Below are 21215 nucleotides of genomic sequence, written 5' to 3' on the forward strand. Positions count from 1 at the left end.
CACCCAGGCGTCCCTAAAGATTTTTATTCAATAGGATATCCCGTCCATAATCAGGAGTAAAATTGTTTAATTTTTCTTACCAAAATATTCTTAGGTGATAAACCAGTTCTTTATACTGTGCTTAGGAAATAAAAAAATTATTAAGATCATGCATTAGAAATATGACACCTAAATAATTATTTTGTGAAATGTTTTATTATTATTTGTCACATACGTATTTGTATGTACATATATATTTGTCACATACATTATTTTAGGACTCAGTGTTGATATTTATAGAAGCGTGTGTGTGTGTGTGTGTGTGTGTGTGTGTGTTAGATATATAACATTACCTAGTCTTAGTATCCTCCATCTCTGGTTTCAAAACAGATTCAGATTTTTTTTTTAATTATTTACTCATCTGCTTTACGCATTAGCATCAAAATCAGCTGGTGTTTTGTTTTAAGATTTTATTTACTTGAGAGGGAGAAGGAGAGAGCAGAAGCTGGGGGAATAGGCAGAGGGGGAGGAGAAGCAGACTCCCCACTGAGCAGGGAGCCCAATGCAGGGCTTGATCCCAGGACCCAGGACCATGACCTGAGCAGACACTTAACTGGGTGAGCCACCCAGGTACCCCCAAATCAGCTGGTGTTTAATGCTCACTGGCATAAATCAAATTTATGTTTAGGTAGAAGTCTGGACTCTTTGGTATTATAGATTGGACTCCATGCTTTTTCAGGAAAAATAATTATTTTTCTAGGTAACTTTAGAAATAGTCCTGAAAACTATGACATTAAAAAATGATTCAAAAATAAGTTTTAAATCAGGACCATTGAAGTGAATGATGCAAGAGTAAAATTATCGCCATCATTCTCAATTTCTCTAAATCATCAGATAAAATGACATATGCCTAAAATATCATTATAACGTTGGTTTTAGGGGACAAAGCTACGGGGTGTTTTAACAGACATGATTTAACCAAGCATGTATTCAAATATATAATAATGATAAATGTTGTAACAGGGATACATCAACATTTTCTCCTTTGCAGGTTGGAAGTTGTTTCCTTGTTGCTGGCAGTGCTGCTTATGGTGTGCGTGTGTGTCCATATGCTAAAAAGTACCCGGGCTTGAATAAGGATTCATCTCTTGATCATAGTTCTGTCATTTTCCTTGGGTTTTTCACTTGAGATACAATTTTATCTGCTGTTCTTAATGTGATTTCCACAGGTTCGCTTTCAGTGATGAGCAAGCAGCGCAGTAATTTTTTCCTTTTGGTGCATTTCTGTAATGTTTTTAGTGCAGTTCTTTATTTAGTATTTGAAATGGGTAAGTCTGTATTTTCCCGTATACAGAAAATATAATTTTAATAGGCTTAGCACTTACAATGGAGATATCAATTTTATCGGTCTTACTAGCTCTTTAAAGTACATTGTGTGTCTTTTGCGTTTATGATTTGAGTTTTACTAGCAAACTTGAGACCATTTTATTTAAATATATTTTATGATTTAGCTTTGCTTGCTGCCCTTTGTCAAGTAAGTTTTGAAATTAATTGCCTTAAGTATAAAGGCTTCATTTTTTTCTAAGTATCTTGTATATAATGGACACTCCACAAGTATTTGTTGAATTAAGCTTCTGCCATGATAATGTGAAAGGGAATTTGCAAACACGCATTTCAGATGTTCTTAGTAAAGGTAATAGAACAAGCATACTACTTTAATAGGAATGTTAAAGAATTTCCAGAATTAGGTAACCTGTACATGAAACTGTTAAGACTATAAGATGACTCAAATGTGTTAGTTTGTTCTAGATATATATATATATATCTTGTGACTGAGCTAAAAGATCCTTGGAGTTTGGTAGATGTTTCGGCTCATTTTTCTTTAATCTTAGTGTGACATATTAGAATATCAAACGGGCCTGCGATCACCTCTGCCATCTCATGCATTCAGCTTAAGTGCTGCCCTCACAACTTTGCTGGATATCTGTATTTTGTTGTAATAAGCCTTTAAGTCAGTAGAATCCATTGACAGATGTTACAGGTCATATGTAGGACTTGGGGATGAATCATTTTCTCCTTCTTTCTTTCAGTCTCACTCTGTTCTCATCTTCCTTCATTATTGCTGTCTTTCACCCTCTTTTCTGACTGTAGCATGCTCGTAGGTCCAGTTTCTCCATGGTGACACAATCAGCAGCACCCAGAGGTTGTGATAAAAGGAGTCACACACAATCACATCCAGATAGCATGGCAAGGAGTCACACACAATCACATCCAGATATCATGGCACCAGACACAAGATAACCTTTCAGTTGTCCAAGCACATGGGCTGTCTGCTGGCGCACCTCCCGGAAAGAGACAGAACCAGAGCTGATCTCGGGGTGCTGAAAGGGGCACAGATGTGGTTGACATCAGAGGGGAGAGCTTAAAAGCTGACCTTGTGTCCTCACTCTTGCCTTCTTTTTTCTTCAAACCCCTCTTGCTGCCTCAGTAATTTCCTTACCAAACATGTTTGATTTTATATTCTTTGGTAGTAGTGATCTCCCTTTCTCCTAATAGAATTTCGTAGCTCTTTACTAGAAAGACAATATTTACTAAGGTATTGTGGTGGGCTCTTGATTTTACCTGATGCTGTTTTTAACCTATTTTCTAAACATAGTGACATGGCTGTCTACCCAAAGTAGATATTAAGATGATGTTTTATCTTTTTCTGTGACTTGACGAGCCCTAATGCCAAGAATAATGCCTAGGCCGTAGCAGCAACTTCGTATGTGGTAGCTATCAGTATCAATTTTCATATCAATAATATATTAGATATAATATATTATAAACAGCTTTATGATTCAAATTAATGTCAGTAGGTACAAAGCGTTAAGCATAGCGTTTGACATTACATATTCAGCGTTTGGAAAAACAAATATGCAGCTCAGTGGTGTTAAAAATAAAAGGGTGGGGTGTCTGGGTGGCTCAGTGGGTTAAAGCCTCTGCCTTCGGCTCAGGTCATGATCCCAGGGTCCTGGGATCGAGCCCCGCATCATGCTCTCTGCTTGGCAGGGAGCCTGCTTCCTCCTCTCTCTCTGCCTGCCTCTCAGCCTACTTGTAATCTTTGCCTGTCAAATAAATAAATAAAATCTTAAAAAAAAAAAAAGAATAAAAAAAAATAAAAGGGTAATGTATACATTCTTCATCCTATCCCAACTTCTGCATTCTCAGTCCTGTTGCACACTTTCATCTTCCCTCATCTGGATGGCTTCTGTTTCCTCCCAAATCATATTCGTTACTCTGATCTTTTCAGCCAACACTGCTGGTAGATAAACATCTATAAAATTAAATTTGGTTATGTTATTCCACTCTTTTAAAGCCTTTAGATGGTAGTTGTCAAGCTGTACGATAGCCTGAAGTTGTCTGGGGTTCTCGTTAGGCAGGTTCTGATCCCTTTGGGTCTATGCATACTGATTCAGGCCTGATATCAGGCCCAGGAACCTGTATTTTAACAAATAGCCTCAATGATTCTCAGAGTAGCACTGCTTTAGTGATTCTCAAGTTTGCAAGATAAAGTTCAAAAGCCTTAGTCGGAACCTCTCTGTTCTCAGTGAACCAACCCTTACATTCCTTCCCCTCCTCATCTGTGGCTTCATCAGCATCTGGCCTGTCGCATCTCCAGCCTTTATCCTTTTTCACATTTTGCTCTCTGTCTGCCCTTTCATAGTTACCCCTTCGGAGAGGCTCACCCAGGGTAGAGTTGGTGCTTTCTCTGCCGTGTCCCTTATTGTATCTTGCAATCCTCCTTTCTTCAAAGCACTATTCTTACTACATGGTCATGGTGTCTTTTCATGCCATTATGTATCTGTGAGGTTTGAGTTCCATTACTAGAAAATCATCTCGTTAGTCTTTGTATCTCCAGTGTCTTGCACAAACACAGGCGAATGTGTAACAAATGAATTAAATATGGGAATGAAATTCAGAAAGTCTTGACTTTTTTTAAAATCATATTTTGTAGGGGCACCTGGGTGGCTCAGTGAGTTAAGCCACTGCCTTCGGCTCAGGTCATGATCTCAGGGTCCTGGGATCGAGCGCGACATCAGGCTCCCAGCTCCTCTTTGTGCCCATCCTCCTCCTCTTTGTGCTCACTCTCTCCCAAATAAATAAAAATAGAAAATTAAAAAAAAATACAAGTGATTTCATTGGGCTGTAGTAGAAGATATGGGGGTTGTGATGAAATTGGAGGCAGCAATATACTTTGCCTTGCAAAGAAGTCTTTACTTTGGAAAGATTGTATCCTTGGATTCTAAAATGCCATTGAAATCCTTTCAGCTGGGCACCTGGGTGGCTCAGTGGGTTAAGCCGCTGCCTTCCGCTCAGGTCATGATCTCAGAGTCCCACATCGGGCTCTGCTCAGCAGGGAGCCTGCTTCCTCCTCTCTCTCTCTGCCTGCCTCTCTACCTACTTGTAATCTCTCTCTGTCAAATAAATAAATAAATCTTTAAAAAAAAAAAAAGAAATCCTTTCAGCTAGGAAGAAACGTGATCGTGATCGGATGGGAGGATGATTGAGGCAGCAGGGAGGGACCAGCTAAGGAGATTTATTACAATTTTATGATCGAAGAGTTGATTAGCAATTTAAAATAATTTTGAATTTTTTTTATAATGTCTTTTGTTCATTCTGTCATGTACTCTGATAAGCTTACACAAGATGAGTAAAACATAGTTCCCACAGAGTACAGGAAAATGTAAATATGAAAAATACCCAACTATGTCAACATAGCCAAGGTGTATACGTTTGTGACATACAGTAGATAGAAAATTTTATGGGCGCTGGGTCATTATGGACTAACTTTCCTTTGGAGAATTAGGGTCTTGATGGAATAGAAGGGATTAGAATAGAACAAAAAAGAATATTTTGGGCAAAGGAATAAATAAAAGGATTAATGGGTGGGAGACCCTGGTTACGGTATGAGAGCCGGTTTGTTAAAGCGGGAAAAATACTTGCTATCAGACCATAATGGGCCTTGAATGTTGTGCTGAACGATTTTGTATTTTATCCTGAAGCTTTATTTTCTGATTTTGAGAATAATATATCATGGCTGTATACCATTTAAGAAATGTAGGGAAATATAAAGAAAAAAGAAACTAGTCTGTAATTCCATTACAAAATGTAATGACCAGTATTTTCACGTATTTCTTCCCAGTGTTTCTCACCATGCTCAGATATATACTTAAGCATTCAATAAATGAAATCAGAACTATACTCTGTGTGTGCGTGCATGTGTGTGATTTTGATCTCACTTAAAATTGGAACAGGCAGGGTGCCTGGGTGGCTCAGTCTGTTAAGTGTCTGCCTTTGCCCAGGTCATGATCCCAGAGTCCTGGGATCAAGCCAGCAGGGAGTCTGCTTCTCCCTCTCCCTCTGCTCCTCCCCCCTCTCATTCTGTCTCTCTTTCCTTCTCTCTCTCTCTTTCGCAAATAAAATCTTTTTTAAAAAATTGGAACAGGAAATTTTGCCATGTGGTTAAATGTGTCCAGAAAGCATGATTTGTAGTGATTGCAGTATTTATTCTATTATATGGCTACACTTAAATTATTTATCTGTTTCCTTATTGTTAGACTCTTTAGGCTTCAATTTAAAATAATGGCTACCATTTCACTGCACATCTTTGCACATCTTTGTACATAAATCCATGTCTGTATTTCTGACTATTTAGGATAGGGTTCTAGAAATAAATGCACCGGATCAAACTGTTCAAAGGTCTCACAATGTATTTTGCTACATTGCTCTTCTATAAGGCTGCTTTTTAAATTCATGCCTGCAGTGTGTGGGTTTGACTTCCATTGTATTCCTGGATAAGTAGTTTTTAGTGTTTACTGTGCGCTAATTTTATAAATGGTATCTTGTAGTTATTTTAACAGCTATTTCCTTGACAACTAGTTTGAGCTGGTTTTCTGCTATGTTTATTGACTCTTTGTTTCTTTTACTGCAAATTGTCCTTGATCTTTATGGTATTCTCCTTCTTATTTGGGCATTAGTATTTTTCTCACTGATTTTAAGACATATTTATATAGATTACAATTCAGAAATAATTCTGGCCCATTTTCCTATTTCTTATTTGCCTTTTAATATTTTTACAGTAGTGAATTTTATAGTAGTGAATCTTTAAGTATGTTTGGAAAGCCCTTTCTCATCTTGAGATCAGAGATATTCACCTTCCTTTTTATTTAGTTTTTAATCTGTATTTTCCATTTCTCTTTATAACCCATGATAATGGCAGCTTTTTGGTGGAAGAGTGATGTGACTGTATTTGTGCTTCAGAAAGAAGTCTTGTGGCTCTGTGAAGTTACGTTGGACTAAGGAGAGACTAGGGGCAGTGAACCCCACTGAGACAAGGAAATAAGGGTCCAGATGTGGTGACAGTGATGGGGGGGACAGAATGGAAGAGGAAGGATTCTCCACGGACAGCCTGGCAGACACAGCAGGTTCAGTGGCAGCGTGGACATGGGGACACATTGACTATGAGGTGCTATGGGACATCTAGATACAAGCAGTTGTTAAGTAGAGGATTGAAACTCCAGGAGGCCGGCCTGGCGATGATGGAAATTAGGGAGCCACAGGCGTCCGTCCCGACATAGGAGGAAGGACGAGTTTTCAGGGCAGCTGATGGCTGAGAAGGGTGGTCAGAATTAGAAGGCTCACCAGGAAGGGAAGCTGGGAGAGGTGGCTTTTAATTTTTTTCTTTATGCTTTTCTCTCACTCCCCCAGCAAAAATAACGATGTCAGATACTGCAAAGAGCTCAAGGAAAAGCAGGACTGAGAGTTTCCTTGGATTAGCCTCCTAACTTTCTCTACATTTGGCTAAAAGGGACAGTAGAGGAGGAGAGAGATCTGTAGAAGAGGGGGCACAGTCAAAGGATAACACTCTTTGTGAGAATCTAAGTAGATCTGTGCAAGTTCCGAACTGAGGGAAAAGAATCTGTGAATAGGCAGAGAGTGAAGGGAATGTGGAAAGAGGAGGGATTTGATGGTACAGCAACGGACGAGTCGCTGTGATAAATGGATTTTTCTTTCAGGCGGACCAGTAGTTCATTCTCAGAGAATTTGCATAGAGGTTACTGATATTTTAGTCTCTTCTATGAGTGAAAGGACTCTGCTTCAATAACAATTTTTTTTGTTTTTAAATAATTGACCATTTTATAATTGTTTCAGCATAAAATCCTCATAAATTCACATTTTTTATATTCTGCTGATTGGTGCAGTTCGTGCGTTGCTCTTAATGGTAGAGGCACCGAATATGCATTCAAGTTCTTCTGTTTATTCCTCATCTGTGAATGTATGCAATTAAACACTTTATAGTTATGACCATTTAAAAAAAATTTTTTTTTTGCAGGGAAATTTGCCTAAATATTCTCATAACTCCCTGATGGTTCAAGCAATAAAGACGAACCTAACAGACCCGGACATACATGTGCTTTTCTTTGATGTGGAAGCGTTGATTATTCAACTCCTGACTGAAGAAGCCTCTAGGCCGAATACTGCGCTTATTTCCCCAGAGAATTTGCAAAAAGCATCTGGCAGTTCAGACAAAGGGGGCTCTTTTCTAACTGGAAAACGCGCAGCAGTTCTCTTCCAACAAGTGAAAGAAACCATCAAAGAGAACATAAAGGAACATCTCCTTGATGATGAAGAGGAGGATGAGGAGCTGATGAGGCAGAGAAGAGAGGAGAGTGATCCAGAGTATCGGTCCAGCAAATCTAAGCCACTGACACTATTAGAATATAATTTAACAATGGACACTGCAAAACTGTTCATGTCGTGTCTTCATGCCTGGGGTTTAAATGAAGTTCTGGATGAAGTTTGCCTTGATCGCCTTGGAATGCTGAAACCGCATTGCACAGTATCTTTTGGTCTCCTATCCAGAGGAGGTCACATGTCCCTGATGCTTCCTGGTTATAATCAGTCTGCTCGGAAACTGTCACATGGGAAAGCAGAAGTAGGAAGGAAGCTGCCTGCAACCGAGAGCGTTGGAAAGGGAACTTACGGAGTGTCCCGAGCCGTCACTACACAGCATCTCCTGTCTATCATATCTTTGGCAAATACGTTAATGAGTATGACTAATGCAACTTTTATTGGTGATCATATGAAGAAGGGTCCTACCAGGTGTGACCATGATAATTTGATTTTATTCTCACATTTCAGGGAAAAAAAAACAGAATGAAACCTCTTTTATTTTTCTGTTTAGTATTTTTTTTTTTTTTTGGTTCTGCCTACCTTAGCATTTTTGTGTCATCTCAGTGTTTCCCCTTGAAATTTTAAAACACAACATGCATGATTTAAAGCATGTTTAATCTTTATTCAAACATACTACATAGCTATTTAAACTGAGTAGCTCAGTTCAGGTTAAGTAAGTGAGTTAGGGACTAGCTCTTAGAGTATAATCTTAGAATTGTATCCACTTAAAGTTTGCATTGACATTTAATTCAAAGTGTTATATTTGGTTGAAGTGCTTCTTTATGACTTATATGTAATGAATGATAGGTGTCTAGTAATTAGCTTCAGAATTTTGTGAGAATTTTGTCAGAATTCTTCAGTTGGGAGAGAGAAAACTTTTTTTAATTGTAAGAGAGTATTATTTTAATATTTCATGAATATTGAACCTGATTTGTTATTATCTATTTTCTAGAAGTCATGAAGGCAACTTTTTAAACTATGGTTTTATTATCCTTTATTGAGAGTTGATCATATTGAGAAATTTTAAAAAATCAAATACTTAAGTAGTACTTACCTAGTGTCTGGTTCTGATGCTCTTAACCCTAGAAGGCAGGCACTGTTATCCTTTTACTACAGATAAGAAAACTGAGACACAGGTTAAGTGATGTGTCTAAGGTCACACAGGTAGTTGAGTGGTGTTAAAAGAATTCACAGAAGACATACTGCCTCGGAAGTTCAAGATTTCTAATGCCGTATTACTTTTTTCAGATTTTAGAGATGAATTCTTTTAGACTCACTGTATTGTTCCATGAACTCATTTGGACCAATCATACAGGGAACGCTGAAATCTCAGCATGCTGATACTGAAGAATGAAGGACTAATTACGATATTTATTTGTCAGTGGTAGCACATTAAACTGTTCAGAAATATTTCTTAAGTTAGTATAAAGCATAAATTATAGATATGAAATTTTTGCTTGCTATTTGCTAATCATTCAATTGATTAAAGTTTGAAAAGGAAAATGTTAATAGGTAAAAACAAAAAAACCCCGTCTTTTTGGAATGGTAATTTGAACATGTTCTCTGTATGTTTCTTTTGCAATTCATTGAGGACTAGAAAGTTTAATATTTAAATGGTTCTGGAAATATGAAAGTATGAATGTATATATACATATATTTTCTTTTTTTTTTTTTTTAAGGCCACCTCGACCAAGCACCCCAGACCTTTCTAAGGCAAGGGGTTCCCCTCCAACTTCCAGTAATATTGTACAAGGACAGATTAAACAAGGTAAAATTAAATCTTATTAAGTAATTGACCTGACATTTCAGCTGTAGAAACTGAGGAGGCATAACTAATGTATAATCATAACATTTTATTTGTCTCATATTGTTAAAAGAGAGAAAAGTTGTTATATTCCAGATGTAAATATGGATAATTAAGATGTCAGTTAAAAATAAATCAGATTTATTTAGAAACTGATAAATGAGCATATTTCACATAATTTTGTTGTACTGTCTTTGACCTAATTTTTATGAATTAGGGGCATCTTAACTTGACAGCACTAGTGTGTTAATCATGTGTATCTTGAGTTTAAAAGTTTTACCTGTTTTGTTAACTACATTTATAAATGTTTTAAATTCATGTTTTCATACTGTATCTATTGTTATTTGCCAGTAGTTCATGCTTTGTAATCCACAAGTGGAAAAACTTTCTTTTTATGTCATTATGTGTCTTAATTTTTTTTTAAAGATTTTATTTATTCATTTGAGAGAGAGAGCATGAGAGGGGAGAAGGTTAGAGGGAGAAGCAGACTCCCCATGGAGTTGGGAGCCTGATGCGGAACTTGATCCCAGGACTCCAGGACCATGACCTGAGCCAAAGGCAGTTGCCCAACCAACTGAGCCACCCAGGCACCCCTGTCTTAATTTTTGTCTGTAGCTTTGTTTTTCATTAGTAGATAGAAGAGAAAATTGAGTTTTGCTTCCATTATTATCTTTTATGTCCATTATAAGAGTGGCAAATGAGGCAACCAGAGTTGGGGGTGGGGGGTGACTTCTGCTTAGAGAGCCTTCCTTCAGGCCTAGAGTGAATTCTGACTCTCTCAGAATGTGATAAAAGTGAAGAAGAAGCGAGCAAGAGATGAGATGATGAAGGTTCTGCCTGTGAATGGTGACTTCAGGGTCTTCTTTTTCCCATAGTTTCTGTTTTAAAGATTTTTAAAAAAAATTTTTTTCCCATCCCTAGGACAAGTACTTTTCTCTTTCTTAGCTTATTATTTGGTATTTACTTTAATATCTTTAAATAGATGCCTGATTTTCAGTTTTAGGCACTGCTGGCTTCTCATTCTGGGAGATGAACTCCCACCTTCTCTGCTCCTACTCCCAGTGTCCGTTCCAACCCCTCATGCTCACCTCCTTTATTACCCTTCCTCTGATGAAAGATACAAACTCGTGTAAAATAATTTCATGTTACAGAAAAGTCTTGGTTGGATAAGTTTTTGTACTTGTGTATGTGTGAAATACATATACAGAAAGGTACGCAAAACGGAAGTATGTAGCTGAGTGACTTTTACATGCTAAACTCCCTTGTAACTATATCCGTGGACAAGAGCTTGAACACTGCCATCATGCCTGAGGTTTCTGGGATGTTCACTCCCTGTCATTAGTGCCCTCTTCCAAAAGTTAGCTACTGTCTTGGCTTCTGGGAAATCACTTTCTTTGCTTTAGAGTTATACCACCCAAGTTTAAAGCCCTAAAACTGTAGTTTAGTTTTGCTGTTCTTTGAGTTTTATATGAATTCCGTCAGTCATGGAGTATACTTTTGTTTTGGGTTTCTTTTATGAGATTTTTCGACGATACTGCGTTTGAGATTTGCTTATTTCATTGTTTATTTTTATTGTTCTGTAATAGTCTGCAAAATGAGTGGACCAGAGTTTCGTCATCCATTTTCCTATCAATAGACATTTGAATTATTTTCATTGTTTTTCGTAAATCTGCAAACAATCTTGCATTTGAATCTTAATGTACCTTATCAGTATCAGTACTTCTGTTGTGTATATAACTGAAAGTGGAATTTCTGCATATGTTTAGCTTTAGCAGATAATACTATGTTTTTCTAAGTGAGTGACTAATACATATCCATCAAAATGGCTAAAGTGAAAAAGATGGAAAATACTGGGTTGGCTAGGATATGGAGCAACAAGAAGTCTCATAGACCATTGATGAGCTAATGCTCAGCAGTGAATGTAGCTACCCTGAATATATTCCATATCTTTCACTTGAGCCATTTTGGTGTATGTGCAGTAGTCTCTCAAGTGTTTAATTTACATCCCCCAATACCCATCTGGGTTGAATACTTTTTAGGTATGTTTATTGCTCATTTCTACATATGTTCTTTTGTGAAGTGCCTGTTCAACTCATGTGTGTCTAGATTTTTTTTTTTTAATGACTTGTAAGTGTTGATCTGTCACTGTCCCTGATTTGAGCCCTTTGTTCTATGTATTGCAAATATTTACTTGCCTTTCGCTCTTATCTTTGAAATTCAGCATCTCTCAATTTCAGTGGAATCTAATATATCTATTTTTTCACTTAATGATTAATATTTTTGAGTGACTTTTTATAGGTAATTTATAAGAAATTAACTTTCCATTATTTAAGAAGTTACCTTGATACCTCTACCCTGATAATCATGAAGATACCCTTCTGTTTTATAAGCTTTATTGTTTTATCCTTTTTATTTAGATCTACAATCTGCCTACAATTCAATTTTGGGTATAATGGGAAGCAGGGGTCCTGATTTGTTCCCCACTGCTTTGCAATGCCATCCTTTTCATAAATAAAACATTTTTCTATATGATCTGTTTCTGGGGCTGTTTGAGCCCATTGACTTGCTTGTGTATTCTTGTTCCTTAATTACTGTAGCTTTATAGTAGGACTTGGTATTCAACAGATAGAGTCTTCCCATCTTATTCTTTTTTTTTTTTTTTTAAGATTTTATTTATTTATTTGACAGAGAGAGAGATCACAAGTAGGCAGGGAGGCAGGCAGAGAGAGGTGGAAGCAGGCTTTCCGTGGAGCAGAGAGCCCGATGTGGGGCTCGATCCCAGGACCCTGGGATCATGACCTGAGCTGAAGGCAGAGGCTTTAACCCACTGAGCCACCCAGGCGCCCCTTCCCATCTTACTCTTAAAGAATGTCATGGCTATTCTTGTTTCTTTGAATATCTCAATTGTCATTTTAGAGCTAGTTTCTTATTTGTTATAAAGACCTATTGTGATTTCAACTGCAGTTTTATTGAATTTGTAGATGAGTTTGAGGAGAATTAATATCTTTGTGGGTTCATTCATTCAGTATATTCCTGTATTTATTTAGATCTTATTTAGCTATTGTAACTCTTTTATAGTTTGATGTGTAGAGGTCTTATATACTATTTATTTAGATTTTTTCCTAGGTAAGGATTTTTAAAATATTCTTATAACTGATATTGAATATTTTATTTTCTGTGCCTCTGGTACAGAAATGCAGATGATTTTTATATGTTGACCTTGTATCAAGCAGGCATGCTCTTCATCCATTATTTGTAATACTTTATTTGTAGATTACTTTGACTATATGGACAGTCATATGGGATACTTTTTCTATTCCCAATGTTTTCCCTTTAAGCTTTCATAATTATTATATCTCTTGTATGCTTTTTATAGGTAATTTATAAGAAATTAACTTTCCATTATTCCTTTGCTAAGTGTTTATCATCAGTATATTATCATGCTTTTTCTGTATCTATTGAGATGATTATATAATTTTTCCTTTTATTCTGTTTTGATGTATTATCATCTTATATATTGTTGAATTTGGCTTAATATTTTTTGTTTAGGAAAAAGTTTTCTCTTCTTTCTCTTCCTATTCCTTTTTTTTTTTTTTTTTTTTTTTTAATAAGTAGCCTCCATGCCTACCATGGAGCCCAATACAGGGCTTGAACTCACAACATTGAGATCAAGACCTAAGCTGAGATCAAGAGTTACACACTTAACCAACTGAACCAGCCAAATGCCCCAATTTTCCTTTCTTCTAATGCTCTTATGAAGTGTTACATTATGCAGGTTTCAAAAAATGGATTAAGGAATCTTTCCTTTTTTTCTGTTTTCAGGTAGAATTTGTGTAAGATTGACATTCTTTCTTCCATGTATGTGCAGTAGAATTTGCTGGATTTAGATCTAGAGTTTTCTTTGTGGAAAGTTTTAAAATTCTAGGTTTAATTTCTTTCATTCTCATGTGACACTAAAGATTTTCTGTTTCTTCTTATGTCAGTTTCATTAAGTAGTACATATTTAGCAATTTTTCTAGTTCTTTTAAATTTGTTGTCCTTTGAAAAGGTACTCTTTCAAATTTTTTAATATATGTGATGATACCATCATTTTTGTTCCTGATGTTTTTAATCATTTGTATCTTCCCTCTTTTTTCTTGATCAGTCTCATCAGGCACTTATCAATCTTATTAGTCATTTTAATGAATCCTCTGTGCCTTTGTTTTTCCTTTCTAAGTGCATATTTTTTCCTGTCTCACTGAAATCTGCTCTTCTCCTGGTTTTTTTGTAGTTTAATATGCGGTTTATTTTTAACTTCCTAAGGTGGATGGTAACTTACCAATTTTTAGCCCTTCTTCCTTCAGAGTAAATAATGTTATCTGTGAATAAAGACAGTTTTGCTTCTTTTCAGTCAGTTTGAATTTTATTTTTCTTACCTTATATCACAGGTAAGGAGTTAGAGAATGCTGTTAAATCGAAAAGTTAGAGCAGTCATGCTTGCCTCATTTCCAATACATGGGATAAAGCATCCAATCTTTATTAAGCATGATATTAGGGGCCCCTGGGTGGCTCAGTGGGTTGAAGCCTCTGCCTTTGGCTCAGGTCAATGATCCCAGCGTCCTGGGATCAAGCCCCGCATTGGGCTCTCTGCTCAGCAGGAGCCTGCTTCCCTTCCTCTCTCTCTGCCTGCCTCTCTGCCTACTTGTGATCTCTGTCAAATAAATAAATAAAATCTTTTTTTTTTTTTTTAAAGCACGATATTAGTTGCAGGTTTTTCTTAAATGAACAGAATGTTAAGTCAGGTACCCTCTATTCTTCGTTCACTGAGATTTAAAAATTATGAATGTATGTTAGATTTTTTCAGATGATTTTTCTGTAGTTGTTGAAATTAGCAAATGATTTTTCTCCTTTATTTTCTTAAGACAAAGTACATGAACTTTTGAACTTCAAAACAATCTTGAGGGTGACTGGGTGGCTTAGTTGGTTAAGAAACTGCCTTCAACTCAGGTCATGATCCTGGAGTCCTAGGATCAAGTCCCGCATCAGGCTCTCTGTTCGGCAGGGATTGTGCTTCTCCCTCTGATCCTGCCCCTTCTCATGAGTGCTCGCTCTCTCTCTCTCTCTCTCAAATAAATAAAATCTTTAAAAAAATTTAAAAAAAAAACCTTGAGATCTTATGTTAGACAACACTTGGTCATGATGAATTCTTCTTACAGATTGCTGGTATAATTTGCTAAAATTTCTTAAGAGTTTATGTTATGTTTATTAGAGATTTTGGTCTACAGTTTTCATTTCTGATAATGTTCTTTGTTCAGTGTTGGTAATAGGATAATGCTGGTCTCGTAGGAATTAGGATGTTATCCCCCCCACGACACCCCCCCTTTTCTTTGTATTTTCTGGAAGGGTTTGTTTAGGATTGATTTTATTCCTTACTCATTTTATCTAAATTCACTATTGAAAGTATGTGGGCCGGGAGTTTTCTTAATGGGAAAGGTATTAAGTACAGATTTTTATTTTTAAAGATTTTATTTATGTATTTGACAGACAGAGATCACAAGTCGGCAGAGAGGCAGAGAGAAAGAGGGAAGCTGGCTTCCTGCTGAGCAGAGAGCCCGATGCCCGGCTTGATCCCAGGACCCTGAGATCATGACCTGAGCTGAAGGCAGAGGCTTTAATCCACTGAGCCACCCAGGCGCCCCTTAACTACAGATTTAAATGCTTTAATAGATACAGGATTATTTAGATGTTTTAGCATTATTATTACATCTTTGGTGAACTTTGCTATTTTCTGTCAAAGTTATTGGGGAGAAAAGCTTAATATTCTCTTATTTTTCTTTTAATATCATATCTGTAGAAATTGAAATGGTACCCTCCTCTCATTTTTGTTATATATATTTTATGTTTTTTTTTCTTTTCTCCTGAGTAGTCTGGCAGTGGTTGTGGCTTTCATTATTCTTTCTTGAATTCCTATTAGTTTTTGCTTCATGTATTATACAACTCTCTTATTAGGTACATAAACTTTTTCTTACTGATTTTTTTTTTTTTACTTTTGTCATTATGAAATGACCTCTTTATCTTTGATAGTATCTTTTGCTTTGAAAATCTACTTTGTTTAAAATAATATAGCCAGTTCAGCATTTTTGGTTACTGTTATTGCATAGAATGTATTTTCTTGTCCTTCTACTTTTTCCCCATTTGGGGTCTTTACATTTAAATTGTGTTTCTTATAGACAATATGGCCTACTTTTTGCTGTAGTGTTTAAGCCATTTACATTTAATGTGGTTGTTGATATAGTTAGTTTGAATCTGTCATTCTGCTATTTTTTTCTCCTGTCTCATTTGTTCTTTGCTCCTTCTTTTCCTTTTTCTACTGTTTTCTTTTATGATTTCACTTTATCTCTTTTATTGATTTACAAGCTAATTGTTTATTTTGTTATTTTAATGGTTATTTTAGAGTTTCTAGTCTACAGAGATCTTTAATTTATAGAGTACCTTCAAGTGATATTATACCATTAACATTTAATATTAAAACTAAAATGTTATACTTGCATTTTTAAAATTTCCTGAACTTTAGTCTATCTTTGTTTTGTATTTTACATTTATGTATTTTATAAACTCTTCAAATCAGTATTATTTAATAGTTAATTGTATTTTAAAGAGATTTAAATAAGAAAAGGAATACATTTAGCTATGTAATTACCATTTTTGGTGTTTTTCATTCCTTTGTGTAGATCCAGATTTTTGTCTGGTGTAATTTTTTTTTTTCTGCCTGAAGTAAACATTTCTTGTAGTGAAGGTCTGCTATTCTTTCAGCTTCACATCTGAAAACATCTTTATTTGCTTTTGATTTTGAAAGATATATTTTGTCTGGTATAGAATTCTAGGTGGACCATTTGTATCTTTCAGTACTTAACAGAATATTCTATTATCTTCTTACTTGCTTTGTTTTTTTTTTTTTTTTTTTTTAGAGATTTATTTATTCATGAGAGAGAGAGAGAGAGTGTGCATGTGTGACCACTTGTGAGTATGGAGAGGGAGAGGGATAACAGACTCCATGCTCAGTGTGGAGCCTGAAGCAGGGGTTGATCCCAGGACCCCAAGATCACAACCTGAGCTGAAATCAAGAGTCAGATGCTCAACTGAGTGAGCCACCCAGGTGCCCCCTCATTTGCTTTGTTTTTAACAAGAAATCTGATGTCATCTGTATTTTCCTATTTAACATTAAAACATTTTTTTTTTTACTTTATTACTCTTGCTGTTTTAAAGATTTTCTCTTTGTTATTGATTTTGAGCCATTTGCTTATGAAGTGCCTTGGTGTAATTTTCTTTATGTTTCTTGAGGTTGAGTTTATTGAGCTTATTATTTTTTATAGTTTTCATTAATTTAAAACATTTTTCAACCAATATTTCTCCAAATATTCTTTCTATTCTGTCCTCTCTTCTCTCTTTAGTGGACTCAAATTCTATGTACATTAGGTCTCTTGAAATTGTTTCATAGATCACTGATGCTTTATATTTGGATTTTTTTTCCCCCTGTGTTTTCATTATTTAGTTTCTGTTCCAATGTCTTCAAGTTCATTCATTTATTCTTGGCAATATCCATCCTGGTATTAAAAGACGAACCAGTGTATTTTTCACCTCAGACATTATGATTTACATGTCCATAATTTTGATTTGTATCTTTTTTAATATCTTCATTATTTCTATGTAACTTTTTTCAGTATATTAGCTATAGTTATAATGACCGTTTATACCCTTATTTGATAATTTTAACATCTCTGTCAGTTTGGGGTTCATTTTTAATGGATCCCCCCCATTATGGACTGTGCTCTCCTGCTTCCTTGTATGCTTGGTAATCATTGTTAAATGGCAGACACTTGGATTTTACCTAGTTGGGTACTGAAGATTTTTATATTGTTATAAATCTTTTTTTTTCTTTTGTAACTTATATTCTGGATACAGTTAAGTTGCTTGGAAACAGTTTGATCTTTTTCTGGTCTTGTTTTTGATTTGTTTGGTGGGTTTAGAGTCATGCTCTAAGGCTAATTTCCCATTACTGAGGCAAGAGCTTCCTGAGTATTCTATCTAGTACCCCATAAATTATTAATTTTCCAGTCTGGCTGGTGGAAGCAACATGGTCTTTGGCATTATAGTTTCTTCACACACATGAACTGATCAGTGTTCTGACTATTCCAGGGGGATGTCTGAAGAACTTGATCTCTGAAGCTTTCTTCTCTCTGTGCAGTGGATTCTAGCTGCTCTGGCTTCCTGAGACTCTCAGCTCTGTCTGTTCAACTCAGGGAAACTGAGAGGCTCTTCCTCAAACTTCTTCCCATATCTTGGTCGAGAAACTCCCACAAAGCAATAAGCTGGGGCAATCATAGTGCTTGCTGTTTGTCTCCCAACTTCTGACTCTCAGTTGATCATCACTTGATGTCCAGGGGCTTGAAACCATTGTTTTATGTGTTTGGTTGGGGGAGTTGTTTTAGATGGGATTATAAATCTGTTTCATGTTACTCCATCTTGGCCAGAAGTGACAGTTCCTCTCCCATTACTTTTAAAATGTTCTAAATGTACTATTACTTCATAAAGTAAAAATCCTTTATGTTGTATATAGTTTCAGTATTTTTAGAGCCATTACTTCAGAGAGAAATGGAAACAGGCTCACAAGGGTAAGAGACTTGTTTAAAATATGGTTAGTTATAGTGGTATGATTAGGATACAACAGCACCTTTTAACTCTAAGTCTGTGCTTGTATTTATGTCCTAAATCCATTAAAAATATCTTCCAGCTTACACTGTACAAATCAGTGGCAGGGCATAATCTCCTCTATTTAGTTAGTTCAGAGCTTCATTGATGATGAGTTCCTGTTTAGGGGTGCCTGGGTGACTCAGTTGTTAGGCATCTGCCTTCGGCTCTGGTCATGGTCCCAGAGGCCTGGGATTGAGCCCATTTTGGGCTTCCTGCTCAGAGGGGACCCTACTTCTCCCTCTCCAGCTACCCCACTGCTTGTGTTTCCTCTCTTGCTGTCAAATAAATAAACAAAACCTTTAAAAAAAAAATCAGTTCCTGTTAGAGATGGTATTTGTTTTCCTCATCATTACCATTGTTATTATCATTCTTTGTAGTTGATGTTTCTTCTTGGATTACATTTTCTCCCTCTGTAATCCTAGCAGATACAAGCTGTCCAGTTTAATCTCTGACATTGTTGTGATGCATTTTGTACTCCATCACCATTACGGCATTGAACTTACTCACCTGGTCAGATCTGAGGACGTTACTTTGATTTGAATACTTTAATGCTGCTCCTCTCATAAAGCATCATGTTTTGAGAGCAGTGAAGAGGGGGAGAGGGACACTAAGAATTGAGGCTTTTTCCAAAGCATTTATTTAAGGCCTTAGAGTTAGGAATTTCCATTTGAAACAATACAGATGCTTATCTTTTAAAGCGAATAAAGATTAGCAATCTGTAGTGAGAATTACATTATAAAATACTTTAGGATGGCATGATGAAACTCACTTTCTATTTGAATATTGAAAATATAGAGTGATTATCTCTTTAATAAATATTTATTAAGCCCTTTTTTCCTCCAACTCTATTTGGTCGTTAGAAAAATTAGTCTGATGTATACTCTCTTGAGTAGTTTATATACATCTATCTAGTAAATAACTCAATGGACATAAACAACTAGCTAGTGTAAGAAACGGTAAGAGAATGGACAAAGCTCTGAGTTCTCTGACTACAGTAGAGCAGTGAGGGTATTACATTTTTGTCTTTCTGTTCTAACTTAGCTCGGTTTGCTTTCAGACATTTTCCTCTTTCCTTATGTTTTCTTTTCCTGACTGCCACTACATTGCACATTGACTCACAATCCATTCCTCAAGCTGAATGCAAACATGAATATGCTCTTTTTCGATAAACTGTCACTTACATGTTGGCTAATACTTGTTCAACTGCAAAATAATCTATATGGAGTAAAGACTTTAGTTGCGGATTGGACCTTTTGTAGACGTTTGGGTCTAAGAATAAGGATGATATAGATAGTTCAGCTAACATAATTTCTAATAAACATTATTAGGGTATTTCATTGGAAAATAATTTCTTCACGAGAGCTTTATTTTGTCTAACAGTGGGCTTGTTCATTCAGTCTTTGCCAATCATTAACATTTACTGACAGTCATGTCAGTACTTTTTGATAAAGTCAGTTTTTATTTATTAGACACTTGATTGTGTACTTTACAAAACATCTCACTTGAGAAAGGGATCAGACTAAATTGTTGTTCATAGTTATACAGCCCTAAATGCCCAATAGCTTTAGGCTTATCTACATCCTGACACACTGTACTTCTCTTGGTCAGTTAAGTAATGTTATGTCCTAAGTCTTTGGTGTGTGTCTCTAGTGCCTATCTTGACTGTGACCCTCTGTCTACGTTAGTAGTTACATCGTTACTCAGTGGCAGGTGTGGAAGCAAGTCTAAGCAATTTAAATATGTAAGGTTATGTTACAGTATCTGCTATTTTATTTTTCAGAAATGGGTTTAATTTAGGTTGTCTAAACTTAGAAGTAGGAGGTAGTCATTGTTAAATCATTTCAGGCATCATTTATACAAATTAATCAATAGTTTTTCACCATCCTTTTCTAGGTTCTATAGCAAGAAGTATGGAGTACATATATCAGGTCAATGGATGGACCTCAAGACTCGTTAAAATTTTGTGTTTGAACTTATATGCCTTTTATTTTAAAAAATTGGTTTATGACTTTGGTCTTTGGAAGCTCAAAGGGCAGGCATTTGTTCTCTTTGTTCTTTTTTATTCACTGATTTAGTACAAGTTCTTGGGAACAGTAGCTGAAGCATAGAAGGCACTCAGTAAATATTTGGATAAGTGAATCTATAGATACCTTTTCTTTATGCTTCTAGTGTTGATAAGTCAGTAACTCGGGGCTGGGTCTTTAAGGCTGACAAAACAAATCTCTGCCTTCAAGGAGCTTATGTCTAGTGGAGGAGATCCAGAGGAAAGTGCAGTTGGTGGTAACATTTTCATTAGTTATTTGCTTTTCCTACCAGACTCTGAGTAACTGCAAGCAGCATCTTTGTATAATCTTTATGACTTTTTATATGCTTCGCCCAACATCTGGCACATAGTAGGTGCTTATTGTTAATTAAATGAAATAGAAAATTTGAATAGCCTCCATATGTCTAATTCAAGTTGTTATTTATATTATCCCTTTATATTTCAGTGTAATAAACTCTTCCCCCCCATGGTGCCTGGTCTTAGTTCATTTTTTTTTTTTTTTAGATGTTAGTAATGAAGGAGGCCTTTTACAGAAGCAGGACTTTTAAAAAGTTTTTTAATTTTTATTTTTTGGACTCTGACTAGAGTTAAAGGCCAAGGTAAAATTGCCATTACATCTGAACTTATTCCAGTTCTGGTATAATCCATTGGCGATCTGGAGGTTAAATAGAGTTTTACTGTATTTTTCAAACATTATTAGCACTTTTGTATTTTGCCTTGATGTATGTCTGTCAGAATACTATCTTGGGCTGTTAATTCATCCTGGTTTATGGTAGGTCCTTATCTGTTCTACTTCCTGGAACCTTGTACTTTCCTATTGCCGTTAGACTTTTTGTGCTCTTCCGTCATAGCATTTTAAGGATATACTTTTTTCTTAGACTGTTTGATTAATGATTTATCCGAGTGCTTCATGTTGACTTAAAAGATGATGAGAATGCTCAT

The 21215-nt window shown here is 36.0% G+C and overlaps 1 protein-coding gene across 1 annotated transcript in view; it reads left to right on the forward strand.

Annotated features, from left to right (window-relative positions):
- The window catches only part of WDR7 (WD repeat domain 7), a 362705-nt gene that overhangs the window by 98562 nt on the left and 242928 nt on the right, over window positions 1–21215 (forward strand). Inside the window, exons 15-16 of the mRNA XM_059409727.1 lie at window positions 7355–8124; window positions 9375–9463. Of these exons, the coding sequence (XP_059265710.1) occupies window positions 7355–8124; window positions 9375–9463 (859 nt within the window). The remainder of the gene's footprint in view (window positions 1–7354; window positions 8125–9374; window positions 9464–21215) is intronic.

This window comes from Mustela nigripes, chromosome 8 (genome assembly GCF_022355385.1).
Source record: "Mustela nigripes isolate SB6536 chromosome 8, MUSNIG.SB6536, whole genome shotgun sequence".
In the NCBI taxonomy this organism is placed as follows: domain Eukaryota; kingdom Metazoa; phylum Chordata; class Mammalia; order Carnivora; family Mustelidae; genus Mustela; species Mustela nigripes.